We start from the raw sequence: 23,884 nt of genomic DNA on the forward strand, positions 1-23,884 counted from the left end.
GCCAGGCCATCCTGCAACACAGAGAGGCAGAAGCCCCCCCAGACTCCACCCTGGCTTGTGCTGAGATGTGGAATAAATGCATCAGTGTTGTTACCCGCCACATGTAGTGGTTAGGAGTCCCCTGGGCCTTCTGGAGACAGGGAGAGTGATAGGAAGGGATTGTGTCTTCTCTCATGTCACTGAGGCTGGCAACACCAGTGAGAGCATCTGACCCCTATTTCTGGGGCAGAGTGTGGTGGGTAAAGGCTCCCCTTGGAGTCAGAGTGACCAGCATATGAACCAGCAGGGTGACCTTGGAGTTTTCTGATGACCTTGGCTAGGTAGTCACCAATACCTCTAATTTCACCATTTCCTTGTCTGCTTAAGTGGGTAGGAACCGTGTCGTGGGGATTACATGGGGCTTGTCATGCGTCTCAGGTCAGGCTGCTGCAGCAGAAGACCACAGATGGAGTGGTCTAAGCAGACATTTATTTATTTTTTTTCTTTTCAGCGTAACAGTATTCATTGTTTTTGCACCACACCCAGTGCTCCATGCAGTACGTGCCCTCCCTAAGACCCACCACCTGGTTCCCCAACCTCCCACCCCCCGCCCCTTCAAGACCCTCAGGTTGTTTTTCAGAGTCCATAGTCTCTCATGGTTCATCTCCCCTTCCAGTTTCCCTCAACTCCCTCTCCTCTCCATCTCCCCATGTCCTCCATGTTCTTTGTTATGCTCCACAAATAAGTGAAACCATATGATACTTGACTCTCTCTGCTTGACTTATTTCACTCAGCATAATCTCTTCCAGTCCCGTCCATGTTGCTACAAAAGTTGGGTATTCATCAGACATTTATTTCTTGCAATTTAGAGGCTAAGAAGTCCTGATAAGGTCAGGGTGCTCACTGATTTGATTCCGGGTGAGGGCTCTCTTCTTGGCTTGTAGACCCCTACCTTTTCACTCTTCACTGCTCTGATTTCTTCTTCTTCTTCTTCTTTTTTTTTTTTTTAAGATTTTATTTATTTGTCAGAGAGAGAGAGAGAGCATGCTGCACGCAAGCGGTGGCAGACAGAGTAGCAGGCAGAGGGGGAAGCAGGCTCCCTGCTGAGCAAGGAGCCCAGTGTGGGACTTGATCCCAGGACGCTGGGATCATGACCGGAGCTGAAGACAGCGGCTTAACCAACTGAGCCACCCAGGCGTCCCTCTTCCTCTTCTTTTAAGGACACCAGTCCCATGCTGAGGCATCACCTTCATGACCTCATGTCACCCTAGTTGCTCCTCAGAGGCACCTCCTCCAAATACCATCACACAGGACTAGGGGGGTAGGGCTCCCTCATGTGACTTGTGTGGACACAAGCGTCTGGTCCATAACAGCATGTCTGCTTAGCATAATGCTTTGCACATAGTAAGCGAGAATAGTATTATTACTATTTTCAGAGACAAGCCATTGGCTGAAGCTTCTAGAGCAGCATCAAGAGCCCAGGTTTAGATTCTGCTTCTGCCTCCTGTTCACTGTGTGACCTTGGACCATTTGCTTAGCCTCTCTGATCTTCATTCTCATAAAAATAGAACCAAGCCTCCAGGGCTTTGCAGAGGGTACAGTGAGTTGATATGTGGTAAGCCTAGAATTCATTCCCTAGTTCATTCTTTCATTCTCCGGCAGAGAAGTGCTCAGAGGGATGAGGGTGAGGAGCATGATGGCGAGGATGCTGATGGTGGCTTTGGCATTCTTTCCTGGCTGCCGTCACAAGGTACTAGATCCTGGGGCAGGGGTGGGCCTTAGACAACAGAAATTTGACTTCTCACAGTTCTGGAGGCTGGAAGTCTAGGATCATAGTATCGAGCAGGTTTGGCTCCTTTCAGGGTCCTCAAGGGAGGGCCCTGGGGGAGTCTTCACGTGGTCTTCCCTCTGGAGTGGGCTGTGTTCACATTTCCTCTTACAAGGACACCAGCGGTACCAATGATGACCCACCTTAATGACCTCATTTTAATATAATTACCTCTGTAAAGATCTTGTCCTCAAATAGGTCAATCACATGCTAAGGTACTAGGGTTTATGATTTCAGCATATGAGCAGGGGGCAGGGACACAGTTCAGCCCATAGCAGTGGAGGAAGTGACAGCCTGCAGGATCCGAAACGTGGGTAGAGGAGGCGTGACACAAAAGTGGTGAAGGTCTTTGAGCCCAGAGGGTAAACTGAGGCCCTGAGGGACAGTGCCAGCCTCCTAGTTGGTACCCCCACCAGAACGTAAAGCTGAGGGATTTTCCATCCTGGCTTCCTTGTGTGGATGGAGCAGATGGGGCCTGGCAGTCTCTGTCTTCCCCACAGTGGGAGGACACAGATAGGTGCAGGGCCCCTGCGTCAGAGTGGCTCCAGCAGGCGACAGGCAGATGGCCACCACCAAGGAGCAGGGGGACCTTGGTAGGAGGACTGCAAGCTGCCTAAGAGAGGGATAGCCCCTGGGAAGAGGTGAGGCTGGCCCCATGCATGGTGTGGTCAACCGTGTTAGTGCTCACCCCAGAGCTGTCCCCATTGTGTCCCCACTTAGGTCCCCAAGGCAGGCAGCCTGGTGCTCCTGGACATTCTCATGTGGAATCTGTGATTTGGGAAGACACAGTCCCATGCATTCCTCCTTTATCTCACTGTCTTCCTGCACGACTCTGCGGACCCTGGAGGGCTGTGGGTTTGCTGCACGTTGGGCAGGTCTCTGACCCCAGCTGTGTGGCCGGCCACTGAACTTAATTCTGATGCTAGCTACCTGGAGTCAGTGTCAGATCCCACAGGTTTGGGACCCAGTCCTGAAAGCCTGCCCCCCACTTTAGACACAAGTCCCAGATTGTCTCCAAACCCTGCACTTTTGGGATTTTTATGGAGGCTTCGTGACACAGATGTGATCGGTAGTTAATTCAGTCTCCATCCCTTCCCCACTTTCTGAAGAATGAGGGATGGGGCTGAAGGTTCCAAGCTTCTCACCATGGCTTGGTCTTTTTGGTGACCAGTCCCCATCGTGACATGATCCAGGAGCCCACCAGGCATCACCTCATTAGAATAAAAGACATTCCTATGATGGAGGAAATTCCAAGGGATTTAGGACTTCAGTGTCAGGAACTGGCGTCAAAGGTCGAATATCAGACCAGAAGATGCTCCTAGTGCTATTATCACTTAGAAATTACCAGGGCTTTATAAGCTCTGTGCCAGAAACTGGAGACCAAGACCAATAGATAACACATTTTTTATTAATTCACTGTCAGCAAACTCTTGCCCAAAGGACAGAACTGGCCATCTACTTGTTTTTGTAAATAAAGTTTTATTGGAACACAGCCACACTCATTCATTTACATGTGGCTGCTCTCATGGCACAAAGGTGAAGTTGAATCATTGAGACAGAGACCAGATGACCAGCAAGACCACAAATGCTTACACTGTAGATCTCTACAGAAGAAGTTTGCAGATCCCAGCCATTGGGCCTTGAGGTCCATAGTTCTGGGTGCCATGTCTGCCCCCGAAACTTCCCTGTTGTGCCAACTTGAGGAAGTGTCTTAGTCCATTTGGCCTGCCATATGAATACCATAAATATATGCCAAAAATGCCATAGAGTGGGTGGCTTAAACAACAAACACTTATTTCTCATGGTTCTGGACGTGGGGAAGTCCAAGATCAAGGTGCCGGTAGTTCAGTGTCTGCTGAGAACCTGCTTCCCAGTTCATAGACGGCTGTCTTTTCTGTGTCCTCACATGGCAGAAGAGAAAAGGGGGCTCTCTGGGGACTCTTTCAAATGGGTACTACTCCTGTCCTTGACCTTATCACCTCCCACAGCATCCCCTCCCCACATACCAGCACACTGGGGATTAGGGTTTCAACATAGGAATTCTGGGGGGAATATAAACATTTAGTCTTCCTCTGTAAATGGGGAGACATTTACCCTGACTTGTCAGGACGATCCAATGAGGGAAGGTAGGCAGGAGAGCCCTTTGCAAACTGGGCAGTCTTGGAACTTACTAGCTCTTGTTCTCTGCATTCCACCTGCTTATCACATCCTCTACTTCCTCATCTTCAAGGCAAAGCCCCTTCTTTCCACGCCCCTCTGCAGCCCCACAGGCTGCCTTTGGTGGCAGTTTCCCCTGCAAGACTGATTTTCTTTCTTTTTAACCTGGTTTTACCTGCATTCATGTGTTGGATGAGCAGAGGAGTAGGGTGCCAGGATCAGAAGAAGTGATTTAGTCAAGCAGCAGGCCGCCTGCATGATCGTTATTAAATTGTGGCTGTTTATGGAGCAAGTACCCTCTATCAGGCGCCATGCTGAGTGCTCTTTCTCACCTCATGCAAACGTCACCGTGGGAGGTCCCCATTCCTCCCACTGACACATGCCTACTATGTGCCAGGCATTCTCCAGGTCTCGAGAATAGGGCAGTGATGGACATATGTGGAATTCCTGACCTCGTAGATGGTAGAAGCCCATGAGATTGGAGATGTCCAGGACAAAATAAGCACCATGTGTAGCGGGTTAGAGGCGAGAAGCGCTCTGGAGAGAAATAAGCAGAAAACGAGTACGTTGAGTGTTGGGTGGGGGGAGGCGGGTAGTTGTAAGTAGCACGATCAGGGGAGGTGGCATTTAAGCACAGAGTTGAACTGTGTTGAATCTCTGGGGAGAGAGCGTTCCAGCAAAGCAGACAGCATGTGCGGAGGGCCATGAGATGGGCCTGTGACCGGGGAGCTGAGCAAACCACAAGGAGAAGCGGTGTGTGGACTGAGTGATGGGGACAGCTGGGGAGGAGGTCAGGAGGTTGGTGGTGGGTCCAGGTTGTGCAGAGCCTTGTGGCCCATGGTGAGGACTGGGGCTATCATTCTCAGTTAGATGAGAGCCCTGAAGGGTTCAAAATATTCATTTATTTACTCCATGTTAATACATAATATCCACACATCTAAAAATTGTGGTAAAACATAAAATTTGCACAAAACATAAAATTTGGTAATTTTATGTGGTAAAATTTGGTAAAATTTTATGTGGTAAAACATAAAATTTGCCTTCTTCATCCTTTTTAAATTTGGTAATGTTAAGTAATTCACATTGTCAAATAGTCAGTCTCTCTCCATCTTACAAAACTACAACTCTGTACCCATTAAACAGTAATTGCATTAAGCCAGAATTCCCCATGCCCTCCTCCTCCCAGCCCCTGGCAAGCGCCGTACTTCTTCCTGTCTCCATGCACTTGACTACTCCAGGGGTTTCCCATGAGACCACGTCTCTTTGTGGCTGGCTTGTTTCTCTTGGCATGATGTGTTCAAGTTCATCCATGCTGGAGCAGGTGTCTGAATGCCCTTCCTTTGTAAGGCTGAATTGCATTCCCTTGAACGTGTCTGCTCCATCTTGTTTATCCGTTGGTCCAGCAGTGGCCACTCGGGTTGCTTCTACCTTTGGCCCTTGTAGTTAATGCTGCCGTGAACACGGGCATGCAAATCTCTCTCCCATACTCTGCTTCCAGTTCCTTGGGGTGCATACCCAGAAGTAGAATTGCTGGATCCTACAGTGATGTTCTGTTTAATTTTTTCAGCAACTGCCCTACTATTTTCCTTAGGAGATACCTGATTTTACATCCTGCTAGCAATGCCCAAGCGTCCCCATTTCCTCACCTTCCCACCCACGGTTATTCTCTGTTTTCGGATAGTAGCCCTCCTCACGGGTGTGAGGTGGTATCCCATGGTAGTTTTGATCTGCACTTCCCTGATGATGAGTGATGTTGGGCACTTTCTCTTGCACTGATTGGCCATCTGTAGGTCTTCTCTGGAAGATGTGTCTGGTAAGGTCCTTTGCCCATCATGGAATCAGGTTATTTTTGTTGTTGGGCTGTTTGGAATTCATCATCGATCTAGACACAGGTTCCTTATCAGATATAGGATTTGCAAATATTTTCTCCCACTCCATGGCTTGCCTTTTTCACTCTATAGTGTCCTTTGATGTACAAATGTTTTTTACTTTGATGTAATTCAGTTTTTTTCACGTTACTTCTGCTGCCTTTCCTTTCGGTGTCACAGCCAAGAAATCATTGCCTAACCCAGTGTCACGAGTTTCTCTGCTATGTTCCTTTGAGGAGCCCCATGGTTTTCACTCTTCTGTTTAGGTCTCTAACCTATTTTGAGTTGATTCTTGTGTGTGAAATAGGTGACGGTCTCACTTCATTCTTCCGCATGTAGAGATCCAGTTTTCCCAAGAGCATTTTGTGGGAAGGACTGTCCTTTCCCCCCATTGAGTGGTTTGGGCACCCATGCAAAATCACTTCACATATACTGCTAGACCTGAGGGTTTGTTTCTGGGTTTTCTATTCTTTTCCACTTGTCTTTATGCCCATATCTCACTGTTTTGATTACCATAATTTTCTAAAGGTTTGAAGTCAGGAAGTGTGAGACCTCTAACTTGGTTCTTCCTTTTCAAGATGCTTTGCCTATTCACGGTCCCTTGAGACTCCATACACATTTTAGGATAGATTTTCCTTTTTTTCTGCACAAAAAAAAAAAAAACCTTGGGATTTTGATGGGGATTACATGACACTTGCAGATGGCTTTGGGTTTTATTGACGATATTGAGTCTTTCGATCTTTGAACAGGTGGGATGCCTTTCCATTTCTTTGCCTCCTTACAAGTTCTCTCAGCAGATCTATTAGAGCTTTCAACACCCAGACCTTTCCCCTCCTTGGTTAAGTTTATTCATAAGTATTTTATTCTTTTTGGGGTGCCTGGGTGGCTCAGTGGGTTAAGCCTCTGCCTTCCGCACAGGTCATGATCCCAGGGTCCTGGGATCGAGCTCCTCATCGGGCTCTCTGCTCATCAGGAAGCCTGCTTCCCCCTCGCTCTCTGCGTGCCTCTCTGCCTACTTGTGATCTCTGTCTGTCAAGTAAATAAATAAAATCTTTTTTTAAAAAGTATTTTATTCTTTTTGATGCTCTTGTAAATGGAATGTTGATATTCTTCTTTGGATTGTTCCTTGTCAATGTTCAGAAGTACGGTTCATTTTCACATGTTGATTTAGTATCCCACAACTTTGCTAAATGTATTTATGATGGCCAACCATTTCCTTGTGGAATCTTCAGGGTTTTCTGTGCATAAGACTGTGCCATCCATCAACTGAGATCATTTTACTTCTTTCTCTCAGATTTGCATACCTTTGATTTCTTTTTCTTGCCCTAATTCATCTGGCTGGAACTTCCACTGCTTTGTGAAATAAAAGAGACAGGAACAGGCAGCTTTTCTTTCTTGTTCTTGACTTTGCAGGGAAAGCTTTCGGCCTCCCACCATTGCAGTGAATGGTAGCTCTATTAAGTTGAGGCAGTTTCTTGCTATTCTTAGTTTAGTGAGTGTTTTCTGAAGAAAGGATGTTGGATTGTGTCAGATTCTTTTTCTGCATCAACTGAGATGCTGGTATTTTTTTTTCTCTTCATTTTGTTAATGTGGTGTATTACCTTGGTTGCAATACCTTGGAACCATCCCTGCATTTTAGCAGTAAATTCTAACTTGGTCGCTGTATGCTATCCTTTCTAGATATTGCCAAATTCTGTTTGCTATTGTATTGATGTAGATTTTGACATCAGCATTCATGGGTGACGTTGGTTTGTAGTTTACGGGTAGTATCTTGCCTGGCTTTGGTTTCATACAACACAAGTATCCCCTCTTCTTCAGTGTTTTTTGTTTGTGTGTTTGTTTGTTTTTGGAAGAATTTGAAGAGGATTGATGTTAATTCCGATTTAGTTGTTTGAGTCTTCTTTTTTTCTTAGTCAGTCTGGCTTAAAGTTTTGTCAATACAGCTGATCTTTTTCAAGAACCCACTCTTGATTTTGCTAAAATTTCCCATCATATTTGTTTTCTATTTTGTTATCTCTGCTTCTTCTAGCTTTGGGTTTAGTTTGTTCTTTTTTTATAGTTCCTCATGGTATAACAGTAGATTCTTGATTTCAGCTCTTTCCCTTCTTTTAACATATGCACTTCCGGCTATAAATTTCCCTCCTATTGCTGCTTTCTTTACATTTCATGGATTTGGTTATGTTGCATGTTCATTTCCATTTGTTTCAAGGTGTTTGCAAATTTCTCCCATGAATTCTTTGACCCATTGGTTGTTTAAGAGTGTGTGGCTTAATTTCCCCTCACAGGGCTGGTTTCTAGTTTCACGCCATTGTGATCAGAAAAGATACCTGGTATGATTTCAGTCTTTGAAGATTTGTTAAAACTTGTTTTGTGCCCTAGTCTGTGACATGCTCTATCCTGTGTGAGCACTTGAGAAAAATGTGTTTTCTGTTCTTGTTGGGTGGAGAGTAATGTATGCCTCTTAGGTCCAGTTAGTCTATAAAGTTGTTCAGGTTCTCCATTTCCTTGTTGATCTTCTGTCTGGTTGTTCTGTTGACTTACCTTTTAACAAGATCCTTCTGGTCACGTTAAGATGAGTCTCTCCGGAGGTGGAGGCAGGGAGACAAGCGAGATGGTGCAGTGTCAATCCAGGAGAGACATGACTTGGAGCGAGGCCACTTGGATCAGAGAGGTCCTGATGGAGAGGATGAGAAATGGTCAGGCTCTGGTTTGGCAGAGGCAACCGATTTTATTGACTCTGGGAGTTGGTCCTAGGTAAAGGAATTTGCGTAAGGTCCTACAGCTAGTAAGTGTTCGGGCTGGGATTTGAACTCAGGCCTGTCTGGCCCCCAATTCTTAGCTTTTAAAGAAACACTATGTTTTCCAAAAGCACTCCTGTCCCAGCTGCCTGGACCCCCCTTTCTATTCCCAAGGGACGTCCAGGTCTGGGTTCTTGGCAAGCCCCACCTGGCAGGTTCCACAACCTAATGGGTGGTAGGCCAGCATCACTGTACCCTGCTTCAGGGGAACAAAGGAACAAAGGAGGCAGGTACTGGGGGGCGGGAGGGGTGGCTAAATGCTCTGAGATTGTGTGGGCTTAATGGCCTGTTGCAGAGAAACTCAGCCCCTAGAGTCAGACAGACCTGGGTCTAACTAACCCTTGACTCTCCTCCTCACCAGCTTTGTGACCCCAGGCAGATGACACCGCCCCTCTGTGCCTCTCTGTGCTCCCTTGACAAACAGGATGTTGATGCTGCTGCTCTCTATTTACCCACAAATATGGTGACAGGAAAGCATTTTTCCAACTAAAATATTCTCCCAACACAAAAGCCAGTCATGATCTTTCAAGCCATTCGTTCCTCAAACTGAATTTTATTGAGCACCTAAGATGTCCCCGAGCCATAGCTATCCCGCAGTGTGCTCTCCCCTCATGAGGTCCACAGGCGGGCAGGGAGGATGAAATCCATATAAATCTGATGGGAGTTAGCAAAGCAGCCACTGTGGGGGCCTTGAAAGCCAGGGAATTTATTCTCCTGAGCAGGCACTATTTCAGGAGGGACCAGAATAACTGTAAGAGTCCTGATGAGGGTTCAGGCAGGAGTGATGCATGCATAGCTCTAACATTTACCACAGGCCCCTCTGTGCTGGGCTCGGTGCTCAGCACAGGGTGTGCAAGACCTAGTTCTCTCTTCCCACAGCCCCTGGACACAGGTGCTATCTCTCTACACCCTTACGTGATGAGAATACTAAGGTGCAGAGAGCTGATGTGACTTCTAGCACAGCTAGAAGCTAAAGGGGCCAGGCTATAGCTGCTGGTGCTAAGATCAAAGAAATCAGTATAAGCCAAAAGTCCAGTTGTTGCTTCCTAGCCATGTAGCCTTTAGTCAGCCTGTTTGCCTCCCTGAGCCTCAGTTTCCACACCTGTGAATAGGACCAGTTCCACGGGTTTGGCTGGACAGTTTTCAGACTTAGATATGCAGCTGGCAAAGCTCAGCTTGCGGGCACTGAGCTCCAAGGTCAGCAGCTGTTCATAGGGAGGGTGCTGACTTGGACGCATGGGGCAGGGACCATCATGTGTTTCCCACAGAGTGGGAGCTGGGATGCTCTGCGTTCTGCCTTCCCCTCCAGGAGTCAAGCAGAAGGAGGGGAGAGAGGGACGTATAGGGCCTGAGATTGCTCTCTGACGGGGACATGGCTGAGCAGGCTCGGCTAAAGGCGAGGCAGAATGGGCCACAGGCCAGCCAGGAAGCCCACAGAAGGGGTTGGATTCAGAACTGTTCCCGTCACCTCTGCATCACATTGTGGTGATGTGGAGCTGGGACCGACATTGGAGATCATCTCTCCAAACCTCAACCTCAAGGTGGGGAAACTGAGGCCCTAGAGAGGAGAAATGTTTTGCAAAAGTCCCGTAGTGGCTCTGGGCAGAGTGGGACCCAGGATCCAGCAAAGCAGAAGGGTGTTCAAGTCACCAGAGTGTCCCCTCTGTGAGCAGAGGCACGGTTGCCCTTTGAGCACTGGGTTCCCCATACCTGGTATATCAGTGGTGCTCAGAAAATATTTGTTGAGCATGTGAGGATGGTAGGAAGAGCACAGATCTGGGGATTCAGACTCAGCCTGGAATTGTGTCTCCACTCTGGGCCAGATCTACTCCTCTAGGCAGATCACTTCCCCTCGATGAGCCTCAGTTTCCCAAAACGAGATCACAAACCCAGCCGGTAGGTGCCTGAACAGGGATTTAAACCCAGGTTTGCCAGATTCCAGGGCTGAGTTGTCACTCTGCCTGATTCTTTTACATACTTTTTCTTCCTTCCTTCCTTCCGAAAATATTTATTGAGCACCTGCTATACACTATTCTAGTCTCCGTGGATATAACAGGCAGATGAGGCCCTGCCCCCAGGGAATTCATGTCCTAGAGCAGGGAGATAGTAAGTACAGGGGACAGGAATAGGATAAGTACCCGGAAGGAACTGTAACAAGGTGTGGATGGAGCCTTGGAGGGGGGGAGGGTGGTCTCGGATAATGGGGCCCAGGAAGGAGATGACATTTCTTGTGACACCTGAAAAGAACCTCCCCCCACCATGCAGAGCACCCGAAAAAAATAATTCCATAAAATGTGAAGTGTGACACTCTGACAGGCTTCAGGCTTACAGAAGACTCGGTGAGGAGGGCATGGAAGGAAAGCAGTCAGCCAGCTGCCCCAGCCGGCCTGAGAAGGCCCAGAGAGGCGACACAGCCCTCTGGGGTGACCGCACCCCGGGGCGCATTTGGGTCTCCCCCCTCAGCTGCCTCTGCCTTCCAGGTGAAGCAGATCATGGAGGAGGCCGTCACACGGAAGTTTGTCCACGAGGACAGCAGCCACATCGTCTCCTTCTGTGGTGAGTTCGCGGCCTGTGGCCTTAAAAGTGGCTTCTTCTCCGTGGGCTGCCTCAGGGGGCGTGGCATCCCCCGGGGAGCGAGCGTTCTGACACTCCTTCTTTTGCTCTGTGACTCCAGAGTTATTTGTAGATTCCCAAGGGGCTCCATTAGGGAATTTGGAAACACAGAAACGTCTAGAGAAGGAATGAAGCATGGCCTCTGCACCCCACGGGGAGTTAATCACTGTTGACGCTGGAGGGACTGACTGGCTTCCCCTCCTGTGGGCTCAGAGCATGGCGACTCATACCCGTAGTGAAGCTGGTCTCACATCTGACGAACGCCCTTTCCTCGCCCTGCCTACGCCTGTTGCCAAATAAAGGGAGAGGATGGATGAGCTTTAAAAATATAGGGAATTAGGAGCCATCAATCCCCCTCCCCACCGAGGGATGATGTCCAGCTGACTCAGCAAAGGAGGCAGGCCCCGGGGCTCAGAGCCTGACTCAGACTTCTCTCCTCGAACCAGCTGGGCTCACAAAGTTTCCAGAAATAACCGTGTTGCCAGGTTCTTACTGTATTTCCTCTGCAGCTATCAACGTAGGTTTTGCGTGTCCCCCAAGTTAGGATTCAGCTTCTAATCTGTGTGTACATGTAAGTAGGGGTGTTTCTCCCTGAAAAACCTTTTTAATTCATGACTGGAGTGTCTTGGGAGAAAAGACATGCTGTAATTCCCCTCTCGCGGTCTTGGCCTCTGGCAGAGGCCTGAGCGAGGAGACCCGGCTGGCCCTTCAGCTTCAGCCCCACGGCTGGGTGCAGCACCCATGGGAGCACACGCCAAAACCTGGGAGCCCACTGATGTCTCTTCAGTCCCTTTGCAACCAGTCAGACCTGGGTTCAAATCCCTTCTCTGCCACTTGTTTTTTGGGTGACTTTGGCAAATTTTATTTTATTTTTTTAATGATTCTAATGATTTTAATTTTAATTTTATTTTTTAATGTGTTTGTTTAAATTACAGAAATAGGTATATTTATGTACTTGCATTTGTATGTATATACGTATTTGTATGTGTATACATGTATATGTATATACACATAAATGTGAATTTGGGGATATGCTCACCTATTTTTTTTTCTTTTGAACATCTCTCTTTGCAAAGAAAATAACAGGCATGCCCATTTCAGAATGTGTGGCCATATCTACCTGTTAAAGACTTAGAGGAATAGAAAGTGCTAAAAATCATGATAATCGTCAAACTTCACTGTTTGGGGATGAGAGAAGAAATATAATGGCATTGAATAAGGCCTGCAGGGTCTCCCTGAGGTGTCTTTGATCCATTGTTCCTTATGGGCCATTGTTGGAAAGAATCAACCAAGACTCCTATGCCTAGATGATTAAGTTGTTGCAGTAGAGACAAATGAAAAGTGTTGTGTGTGTAAGCAGAAATGAAGCTGTGTAGAAGATACTTACCCAGAATATTTTAAGCCCATAGGCAAATTAGACAATAGAGTGGAATCCATTCAAAGTCAGATAATTGCCAGGGCACCTGGCTGGCTCAGTCAGTAGGCACACGTCTCTTGATCTTGGGGTTGTAAGTTCAAGCCTCGTGTTGGGCATGGAGCCTACTAAAAAAAAATAAGTAATTAAAAAAAAAAAAGCCAAGTAATTGCTAACAACAACAACAACAAAATACCCCAAGACAAGTAGTTGAACCAAAACTTCTCAGTATTTTTCCCGGTGCACAGCCTGACCTTGGCCAGGCTCTTTACCCTCAGACTACTGGTGTTTTTCTTGTGTGGAGGGACAGCAACTAGAACACTCATGTCACAGGGTTTTTCCACCAGGATTAGGGAAGGTAAACTTCAACACTGGTCAACACCTGGCAGATACCACTAAGAAGTAGCTCTTATAATAAACTCCCTTTTCCCATCAACACTGACTATACTCCTGTTACATAGCAGAGTGAGCTCCCAGTCTGCTGTGTAAGACAGAAGGCAGGAAAATACTTAATAGAGGCCTGCTGAAAGTAACAAAAAGATGACTGGGGCCATCTGAATGGCCTACACAGGGACTGTTTTCCAAGAGAAACACTAAGACCCAGAGAGGGAAAATGATTTGCCTGAGGTCACACAGCAAGTTAGTGGTAGAGCACAGGTGGCCACCCAGGGGAAACACAGACACCGGAAGGTGATGACTGAATCCTCTCTTCAAATTTTTCATGGAAGCACAAGTGTTGTGAGCACACCTTGGGCTCAGGCCTGGGTTTGAATCCCAACTCCATCACTCATTTGCTAGGTTTGGGCACTTCAGCTTGCCACCTAGAGCCTCAGTTTTCACATCTGAAAAATGGGGATTTTTTTCCCCTTTCTTGGCTGTGACAGAGGTAGAATGAGTTACATAATGTTAGCTCTTACTGGAATCACAGTAATGACGTTGGTGTGATTCTTTAACCCAGATAAAGCTTGACAGTCCTGTGGTCCAGCCCCTCCTCCCTCACTGGCAGGGGTAATAACTCATGTTTCTAAAGCACTTTCTATGTGCCAGATTTTACATGAAGTGCTTTCCATGCATTTTTCCCACCTCATTCTCTTTTTTAAAAAGATTTTAACTATTTATTTGAGAGAGGGAGAGAAGGAACAGAGGAAGAGGAAGAAGCAGACTCCCCCTGAGCAGAGAGCCCTATGTGGGGCTCAATCCCAGGACCCCGAGATCACCACCTGACTTGAAGGCAAATGCTTAACCAACTGAGCCACCTCGGCATCCCTTTCCACCTCATTCTAAAAGCAACCTTTTAAGACACTTGTTCATACTATCCCCATTTCACAGATGAAGAAGCTGAGACACAGGGAAGGTAAGTAGTTGCCCAAGGTCACATGACTGATTAGTATCTGGGAGAGGACATCAACACAGACAATCAGACCTTGGGCGGTGAGCATAGGTTAACTGCTAAGCTCTCTTGCTCTCTTTTGAGGGAGTGGAAGGTAGGGAGGCATATGTGCCTTTCCTTATGAGGCTTTCACAAATTTTGTGATTCTGGGGCCTGCAGCTCTCCAAGGTGCCTCTGTGTGACTGGAGTTCTGAGCTGGGTGCAGGGGAGTGTGGGCCGGGCAGGGCCTGCTGACTGATCATTGTGTCCCTACAGCGGCTGTGGAGGCCTGCGTCCTGCATGGGCTGCGGCGCAGGGCAGCTGGCTTTCTGCGCAGCAACAAGATTGCAGCTCTCTTCATGAAAGTGGGCAAGAACTTCCCACCGGCGGAGGAGCTCAGCCGCAAGGTGCAGGACCTGGAGCAGCTGATCGAGAGCACGTGAGTGTGGAGCATGGGATATGGGCAGGGCAGGCCTGCGGAGGACAGTCCGTGCTCCTCCCTGAGCTCTGCGAGCACCCATACCTCCTGGCACTCTCTCCAGTCTCCTTTCTGCTCCCCAAACCTGACAGACTCTTTCCTACCCCAGAGCCTTTGCACATGCTGTACCCACCACCCAGTTCACACACCCCATCTTCCATGGCTACTTCTTATCATCATTCAGGCCTTCCCCCAGTTAAGGGTAAATTCTAGCCCTCACCCCATTTCTCTTTTAGATCACCCCCCTGTTTACTTCCCTGTGGTTATCACCACCTCTAATTATTCATTTATTTTTTTGCTTGATACTTGTCTGTCTCCCCCACTGGACTCTGAACTCCATGAGAATAGGCAACTAAAATCTGTTACTCCCGATTATGTCCCCAGTGTCTGGACAGTGCCCAGCAGCCCAAATGCTCTAGAAATGATTATTGAATGAATAAGTGCCTTTTGGGAGCCAGACCTCATTCTGAATGCAGGGAGACCAAAATTTAATGAAACCAGTTTGGTCACTGTCTGCATGGACCGCGTGTGACACTGAGGCAACCATTGAAAGGGAGCAGTGACTTCACTCACGCATCTCAAGGGCTGATTGTGTTCGTTGCAGGGAGACTCATGGCCCGAGTGTGTATATATGAGTGCCTTCCACCAGAGTCACCCCCAAAGTCCCAACTATGCAGCCAAAGCCTCCATCTGGGGCCTGGTCAGGGATGGAAGATAAGTTTCACCTCCAGTTCGTGTTAGAGGCCACCTGAAAGACCTTGTTTTGAAAGATTCCGGAGCTGCTATTGGGTTTCCTGGAAAGAATGTGTGAATCAATTAGCCATGTCTGTTCTGGGCAAGAGAAGGGAGAGAGAGGCACATATGCCAAGTTCGCCTTCTCTGCTGTAGGTGATCACTCCACATCACTGGATGGGAAATGGCCCTTGCCTTGCCTTCCAGGCCATGCCAGCCCAGTGCTTCTGGACAGAACTGCATGATGGGCCAGCATGTGGCTTTGGTGTTGCCAACTCCTGTTTGGAATCTGACTCCTCAGCCACATGGTCTTCAGGTGCCTTCCAATCCATCTGCTGAATTCCCAGGTGTTTGCTGATAACTTTAAAGGGATGGATTTCCATGGGCCTTCCATAATATTGGGAGAGACTTTCTAATGGAGGAATTAGAGATACCCATGCCAGATGGTAAGCGAGAGCCATTCATTCATTCATGCAGTCACTCATCCATGGCAGATAGAGGGGGAAGAGAAAGAGAGAGAAAGAGAAGGAGAGAGGGGAAGAGAAGAGAAACATCACTGTAAGAATCTGGCTTGTCCATCAGCAGTTTATGAAAGTGTCTGTTCCACTGCAACTTTACGCTCACTGGGTATTATGATTTTTTTCAACTCTTTACCCACTTGCCAGGAGCAATAGGGGCTCCTGTTCTTTTAGTTGCCATTCCTTCGTTTCCTAGAGAGGTAGAACATTTCAGCATTTGCATATTGGTCCTGTGGGATTTCCTCTTTTGTGAATATTCATCCTCCTTCTTTACTGACCTTGAAGGCGAAACCAGATCCAGGGCCTCCAGGAGAATGTGCGGAAGCTGCCGAAGCTGCCTAACCTGTCCCCACTCGCCATCAAGCACCTGTGGATTCGCACTGCCTTGTTTGAGAAGGTGCTGGACAAAATTGTGCATTACCTGGTGGAAAACAGCAGGTGAGCTGGAAAGACTAGACTCCTGGGTGTGCTCTGCTGCCACCTGCTGGGAATTGCAACCTATTACACAAAGCTTTATTTTCTTTCCCTTGATTCGTACTTGATTTGAAAGAGATTAAATAAAGGCTTTCTGGATGTTTGCCTCCAGATTAGCCTAGTATAGAACCTTGGGAAAATTCAGGTGCTTACTGCCAATGCAAGGTCTTCAGATTTAGAGTGGGATGTAGTATCTTGCTATCTGAGGCATCTTTCTTCTCCCATGAATTAAACCTACTATCTTCTTGCTACCTATGGCCCTAGAGGAGTCATCTAGCTCCTCTGTCTCTGCTCTCATTTAGTAAATGGGACAGAGATTGCTGCCATTCCGGAGAAGGGGAAAGAAGGAGAGTTAGTGAGTATACAGCATTTTAGAAATAATACCTTTTTATATTTTCTTTTCTAGCTCAGATCAACCTGGTGTAACGATTTTATAGCATGAGCCCTCTTGGCAAGCATTTACCCATCCATCCATCCACCCATTCATTCATCCAGTAAATACTTAATGACTGCCTACCATGTGCCAGGCACTATCCTGGATGCTGGGGATGCTCAACTGTCATGTTCAAAGCTTGAATGTTATGCTAAGGGCATGGGGCAGCCAGAAGAAATGAGGAGACTCTTCATGGCCAGTACTTCCTTCCAGCCAGAGAGGGGGGCTGAGAGAAGGAGGGAAGGAGAATATGAGGGGAGTATCTGAGAATCTCTGTATCTCTTGGTGTATGAAAGTGCTTGTTTAACTGCATCTTCACATGCAATGGGTATTATGATAATCTTTTATTCTTAGCCTATTTGCTAGGAAAATGTGCATGAAAGTGTAGAGCAAAGTGCTTCTTCTCATGACCCTCATACTGTAGCAGGGAAAACAGGTAACTGCTAATTGGGATAAGATATGATGAGTATTCCAAGTCAGGTCGGTGGTGTTTTATCTCCACTGGCCTGGGAAAGTATCCTGGAAGACATGGCAGTTAAGCTTCCGTTTGAAGGACATGTAGGCTTTAGCCAGATAAAGGGGGTGTGGGGAAAGAGTGATCCCAGCAGAGGGAACAGCAGGTGCAAAGGCAGGGAGGCAGCAGAGGAACCGGAAGAAATCCAGGCCTTGGAGTCCAATCAATCTCTTCATCTTCTTATGACAAGTCTCTGCCCTGTGTAGAGACATGGATTTAGAGCCTAAATTCTGCTAAATTCCCAGGGTCTCTGTAGGTATTGCCTTTGGCATATGACCTTGTGTTTCCTCAATAAGTTAGTCAAAAGGAATTAGCAATTTATTTCAGCAATAATGCCAACCTCTTTCTTCATTAAGCTTATTTTTCAGATTCACATAGAAGTTGTAACATTAGAGTCTCTTCTACCCTAGGTGATAACATCTTCCATAACACAGTACAAGGACCAAAATAGGGGATTGCCATTGGTAAAATACTGTTAACTGAACAACAAACTTTATTTGTATTTTGCTAGTTTTTACATACCCTCATTTTCCCCCCCTGTATTGTTCTATGGAATTTTAACACATGCATAGTCTTGTATAGCTGACACCACAGTCAGGAACAGAACTATTCCAGTGAAACCTATCACTGCAGAGGAGCTCCTTTGGGCCACCCTTGATGGTCACATCTTGCTCCCAGTCCTACCTGCTATTTTTCAAGGCAGTATTCCCAAGGTTCATGATCAGGTAACTGTGCTGATTTTTGGAATGGAAACTGAGCAGCAGAGTGGAAAGTGTCTTGACACCTTATCTTCAGCCAAAACTTATAAGCTTGCTGCTGAGCGTGTACAGGGCAGGTCAGTTCTGCTTCAGCCAATATTCTGGTGGACAGAAGATTCCTCTGGGGTAAAATAACCATGATGTTGCTTGCCACCATTTCGTGAGAACTTCCTGGAGACAGGGTCTGTGCTGTTGCTGTACAAGCAGGCCTACATTTAATCCTCCCAACAACCTGGCTGGGTAAGTTTCGTCGTTCTTCCCATTTTACTGCTAAGGACACTGAAGCTCAGAGAAGGTAGTCACCTGCCCAGGGACACACAGCAAGGGCGGAAATGGCCAAGCCTGGCGCCCCCTCAGTCTGTCTCCTGTCTCCCTCTCCATCCTGTGGTCTTCACCCCCTGCTGTAGGATGGGAAGAGCCAGGCTGGCTGGGTGTAGCCTACAGCCACCAGCTGTGTGGCCTCCAACAAGTCACTTTCCCTCCCTGAGCCTGAGACCTCTCAGGAGGGTAGAACAAGTTCTTTATCCACTCTAGAATTCTGTTTCTAGATGGTATGAGTTAGCAAAGAATTAGAAGCCCTCCATAACAACTCAAAGAAATGAAAAGCAAAATAGCAGAAACATTGTATTGCCTGCATCACAAGTTATTGGGAAGAGCCAGGAGCCCGCAGGCGCTCATGAGCACATCAGGCGGGCATCACCCACGTGGGCTGTCTGGGCAGGAAGTCCCGTTAATACAGCTTTTCAGTGCACACCACAGCTAAAAGGCATCTTGCTGCCTCAATAACATTTGAAGGGCAGACAACATCAAAGCCCCTAAGCGATTTGCTGTCTGAAATGGAAGATGCAGTAGAAGTCGATAGAACCAGCCAGGAGCCACTTTGGTTGTTGTTGTTGTTGTGTTTGTTTGTTTTTTATTTTTTTAAAAGACTTTACTTATTTGACAGAGAGAGAGGGAACACAAGCAGGGGGAGTAGGAGACAGAGAAGCAGGCTTCCTGCTGCATAGGGAGCATGATGTGGGGCTCGGATCCAGGACCGTGCGATCCTGACCTGAGCTGAAGGCAGATGCTTCACGACTGAGCCACACAGGCCCCCACAGGAACCACTTTGTAATCGTTATTCCTGTTACTCTCATTCCAGCTGTTCCATGCAAAGCACAGTGCTAAGTGCCTCACATCTGTCGTCTCTCTCAAAAGGCTTTCCAACAGCCCTAGGACATCTATTTTTATTACACCCATTTTACAGATGGGGCATCTGAGGCTCAGAGAAGTGACCAGAGGGTGCCCCAACACAGTCTGCTCTTAACCAGCAGGTCAGAGTTGATTGTGCACTCCCTGCTGGTCGCCATCCAAACCTGCCTGTCCTTTTCTCTTGCTAGTAAATACTATGAGAAGGAGGCCCTCCTGATGGACCCCGTGGACGGCCCCATTCTTGCGTCTTTGTTGGGTAAGTGGTCCAGTGCTCTGAATATCATCTGGGTCTCTGGGCTCTGCTCACTGGTGCATCCAAAGGGCCTCTCTCATTGCCCTCCAGCCTCCTCCACCAAAACGTAGCTGTTCCCTGGCTCTGGCTGCCAGGGTCTGGTGCTGGCCTCTCCTTAGGAGGACCTGGAGGTACTCACTGGCTGGAGGGGAGAAGTGGTGAAATCGGTGGCCCATGCCGGGGGAAGGTAGACCATCCGGGACTCTAGAGTCCCAACCCCTATATGCCCCTCAGTGGGGCCCTGTGCCCTAGAGTACACCAAGATGAAGACTGCGGATCACTTCTGGACTGACCCCTCGGCGGACGAGCTCGTGCAGAGGCACCGCATCCACAGTTCGCACCTGCGGCAGGACTCACCCACCAAGCGGCCGGCCCTCTGTGTGAGTAAGGGTGGGCTGTGGAGCCCTGGGAGGGAGTTGGGCTGGGTTCCAGACTAGGTGGGAGGTGGGGAATGGAGTGGGACCCTGAGGGTCGCCCTAGGCGTCACCCTCCACCTCCTCTCACACTGCCAGATCCAGAAGAGGCATTCAAGTGGCAGCATGGACGACCGACCATCCCTTTCTGCCCGTGACTATGTGGAGTCCCTGCATCAGAACTCCAGGGCCACGCTGCTCTATGGCAAGAACAACGTTCTGGTTCAGCCGGTGAGAGAGATGTTGGGCCCGGGTCTTCCGGGATGGGGGGTGTCCATCTTCAAGTTACAGAGTAGAAGTTCCCTCTGGCTCCAGGTTGCTCATCCATTCATTCATCCACCTACCCACACACCTGTGTCTTCATTCATCTGCCAGTACTCCGTTTCTCCATCCATTCATCTCTGTGACAACATTTCCTTCTATTCATCCGTCCATGCATCCATTCATCCAACTGTTCATTCATCCATCTTTATATCCATCCATTCAGTCATTCATCCAGCCACCTACCCACATACCCACAGATGGACTAGTAGTCCATCTCCCCGTCCATTCATCCATATGACATTTCCTTCTATCCATCCATCCGGCATCCATCCATCCATCTTTATATCCATCCATCTACCCGTCATTACAGCCATCCGTCAACCCATCTTTACATCTATCTGTCCATCCATCATATATCCTCCCATTCATCTATCCATCCATCCAACTGTTCATCCATCCATCTTTACATCTGTGCATTCAGTCATTCATCTGTGCATTCATCCATCCACCTTCCCACATATTTGTCTCTTCATTCATCTGCCAGTACTCCAACTCTCCATCCATTCAACCATATGACATTTCCTTCTGTCTATCCATCCATCCATCCATCCATCCACATATCTATCTACCCATCTCTATATCCATCCGTCAACCCATCTTTGCATCTGTCTGTTCATCTATCTGTCTTTATATCCATCCATCCATCCATCTGTCCATCCGTCCATCCATCCATCCATCCATCCATCCATCCATCCTTGTATCCATCCATTCAGTCATCCATCCATCCATCTACCCATCCATTCATCCCTCTATCCATTTACCAGTCTTTACATATCTCTCCATCCATCCACCTACCCATCTTTATGTGCATCCACCCATTCATCCATCCATCTATCCAACTCTTTGTCCTTTTATCTTCCAGTCCATCTCTCTACCCACCTGTCCACCCAACTGCTTATCCATCCATTCTCTCTTGTTATCACTCACTCATTCAGCAGATATTTATCCTGAACCTTCTATGAATTAGATGCTTAGGATATCAAGATAAACATCTTCATGGTTAATATTTATGGAGCACTTCCTATATGTCAGACACCATGCTAAGTTCTTTTAACTGTACTGACTCATTTAAAGCTCACAACAACCATTTGAGGCAAGGAGTCTTATCGAAGGTGAGAACACTGAGGTGTGCCCAGTGGGGAGGAAGGGATAAAGTTATGCTTTGAATTCAGGGTGTCTGCTGTGAGGGTCAGTGTCATTTATCATTCACCTTCTATGCCCAGGACTGGTCCAGGTCCCAGAGATGGGTGGTGAGCAAGACGCGTAAGGCCCCTGCCCTCAAGCAATAGATATCCCCTTTGCTGTTCCCTTCCTGAGACCACCTGGATCAGTGTGGTGTTTGGGCTCAGTTTGGAGGAAGAGGAGGGAGAGCTGTTGGCTACTCCAGCTCTGGGGTCACAGTTGTGACCACCGGGTGACCCTGAGCAAGTCACTTCTCCTCTGAGCCTTGGTATCGACATCCCAGTGGGTACAAGATCCTATCTCCTCAGATCTAAGAAGCTGTGAACTTAAGACGTCCCATTTTTAAACATAACCATCAGGAAGGAAAGTGCTATTAAGTTCTATAAAATGTTTTCTCACTACTTGGAAATTTCATTTTACACTTTCTGAAAGAGTTCTTTGAGACTTATTTGGATATAGTTTTTTAAAAATCATACATTATACTTGTAACTACACACAAGGAAACATATAATTTTTTAAAAAGATTTATTTATTTGACAGAGAGAGGGGCAGAAATAGTGACAAACAGAGAGAGAGCACAAGCAGATGGAACAGCAGGCAGGGGGAGAGGGAGAAGCAGGCTCCCCACTGAGCAGGGAGCCCAATGCAGGACTCAATCCCAGGACCCTGAGATCATGACCTGAGCTAAAGGCAGACACTCAACCGACTGAGTCACCCAGGTGCCCCAAGGGAACATGAAATTGACATTCATTAGTTAAGATAGTCCTAAAACTTCTTCACATTTCGGGTTTAACCTTCATGTCACTTTTTTAAAAAAACTTTTTTTTTTAAAGATTTTATTTATTTCTTTGACAGACAGAGATCACGCATAGGCAGAGAAGCAGGAAAAGAGAGGGGGAAGCAGGCTCCCCACTGAACAGAGAGCCCAGTGGGAGGCTGGATCCCAGGATCCTGAGGTCATGACCTGAGCCGAAGGCAGAGGCTTAACCCACTGAGCCACCCAGACGCCCCCTATCCTTCATGTCACTTTTTGACTGAGAGACATTGCTGTCTATATTTTTCCACCAAATATTGTCTTCTGTTCCATCAAAAGAAGGGGTCAACAAACTATATAGCCATGGGCTGAATGCAGTGCTCTGCCTGTTTTTGCCAATAAAGCTTTATTGTAACCCAGCCGTGCCCATGACATATTGTGTAGGGCTGCTCTCAGGCTATAAGGGAGAGTGGACTGGTTACCACAGAGCCCATATGGCTCCCAGAGCCCCAGCTTTTCCCTATCTGAGCCTTTGTAGGAAGTTTGCAGACCTCTGATCAAGAGCGTCAGAGGTTTGCAAATATGTGCACTTGGTGGTCACTTTACGAGAGAATCTGGAACTGTGGGCATCTGTGCAGCCATGACTAGTGTGTCTGCTTTGCCAATATCACATCAGTGCCCTTTTGCTCTGTTGCCAGTCTTTCTGCGCAATCACTTTTTGATTCAAAGATGAATCAGTCTAATCTTTATAAAGACATTTAAAATAACACCTGTACTTCACACATGAAGTAACAACCACGCTCAGAATTGAATGGAGGGGTGCCCAAGTGGCTCCGTCAGTGAAGCATCTGCCTTCTGCTCAGGTCGTGATCCCAGGGTCCTGGAATCGAGCCCCGTGTCAGGCTCCCTGCTCAGTGGGAAGCCTGCCTCTCCCTCTCCTTCTGTAGCCGCTCCTGCTTGTGCTCACTCACTCTCCCTCTCTGTCTTTGTCAAATAAATAAATAAATAAATAAATAAATAAATAAATAAATAAAATCTTAAAAAAAAAAAACCAAAACCCGAATTAAAGTAACAGCATCCGAACAGCTAGGCCCGAATTGCATGAGATCAGGCAGTGACCGTGATCATGAGATGCCACTCTATCAGGTGCATCCCCATTTCAGGTGCATTACTATGTGAAAACCAGTCAGGAAATTGTGCTCCATCACAGGGCTGCAGGCTTGTGTGGTTAAATGGGGACCGTGTCCCTGCAGCCGAGCCAGGCTTGGAGCACACACTAGGTGCTCAGTAAATGCCAGCTGTCTATCTCCCCATGGCGTACAGGCTAATTTGGTGGAGAAATCACCTCCTCTATGTGCGAGGCTTGGAGATCGCCCCCTCCCTCACACCCCACTTGGGGTAAAGCAGAGGGAGCAAGTGAGAAGCTCTGAAGTCTAACTGGAAAGACAGAGGGTTAGGCTCCTGGGCAGGGAGTACAGTGTGGGTATTTGGGGATTCTGGAAAATGTCTGTGGGTGGGACAGAGAGCTCAGCTGCCCTCTTTTTCCCCCTTAAGACTGGCCAGAATGATGCCAGATCAATGTCTTCTGTTAAGGAGAGGGTCCTGGTGAAGAGGGGTCGAGCCCCTTCCTAATTGTAGAGAGCCACCAGCCTGCCCTTGCAGCAGAGCTCCTGGACCTTGGTTGAGGGGAGGAGGTGTGAGTATGAAAGTCGGGGAGGGGCAGACAGTTTTCCTAGCTGGATCTACAGAACCCATCCTGAGGGGTTGGTCACAAACTGCTTTTCTTGGCAAGGCC

The 23,884-nt window shown here is 47.6% G+C and overlaps 1 protein-coding gene across 2 annotated transcripts in view; it reads left to right on the plus strand.

Annotated features, from left to right (window-relative positions):
- SGSM1 (small G protein signaling modulator 1) overlaps window positions 1–23,884 on the plus strand; it is an 88,652-nt gene that overhangs the window by 19,316 nt on the left and 45,452 nt on the right. For both annotated transcript variants that reach the window (XM_046025553.1, XM_046025554.1), the window contains exons 3-8: window positions 11,111–11,186; window positions 14,303–14,465; window positions 16,040–16,192; window positions 19,313–19,380; window positions 19,651–19,796; window positions 19,929–20,060. In XM_046025553.1, coding sequence (XP_045881509.1) covers window positions 11,111–11,186; window positions 14,303–14,465; window positions 16,040–16,192; window positions 19,313–19,380; window positions 19,651–19,796; window positions 19,929–20,060 — 738 coding nt within the window. The remainder of the gene's footprint in view (window positions 1–11,110; window positions 11,187–14,302; window positions 14,466–16,039; window positions 16,193–19,312; window positions 19,381–19,650; window positions 19,797–19,928; window positions 20,061–23,884) is intronic.

The sequence above is a fragment of the Meles meles genome, chromosome 12 (genome assembly GCF_922984935.1).
Source record: "Meles meles chromosome 12, mMelMel3.1 paternal haplotype, whole genome shotgun sequence".
In the NCBI taxonomy this organism is placed as follows: Eukaryota; Metazoa; Chordata; class Mammalia; order Carnivora; family Mustelidae; genus Meles; species Meles meles.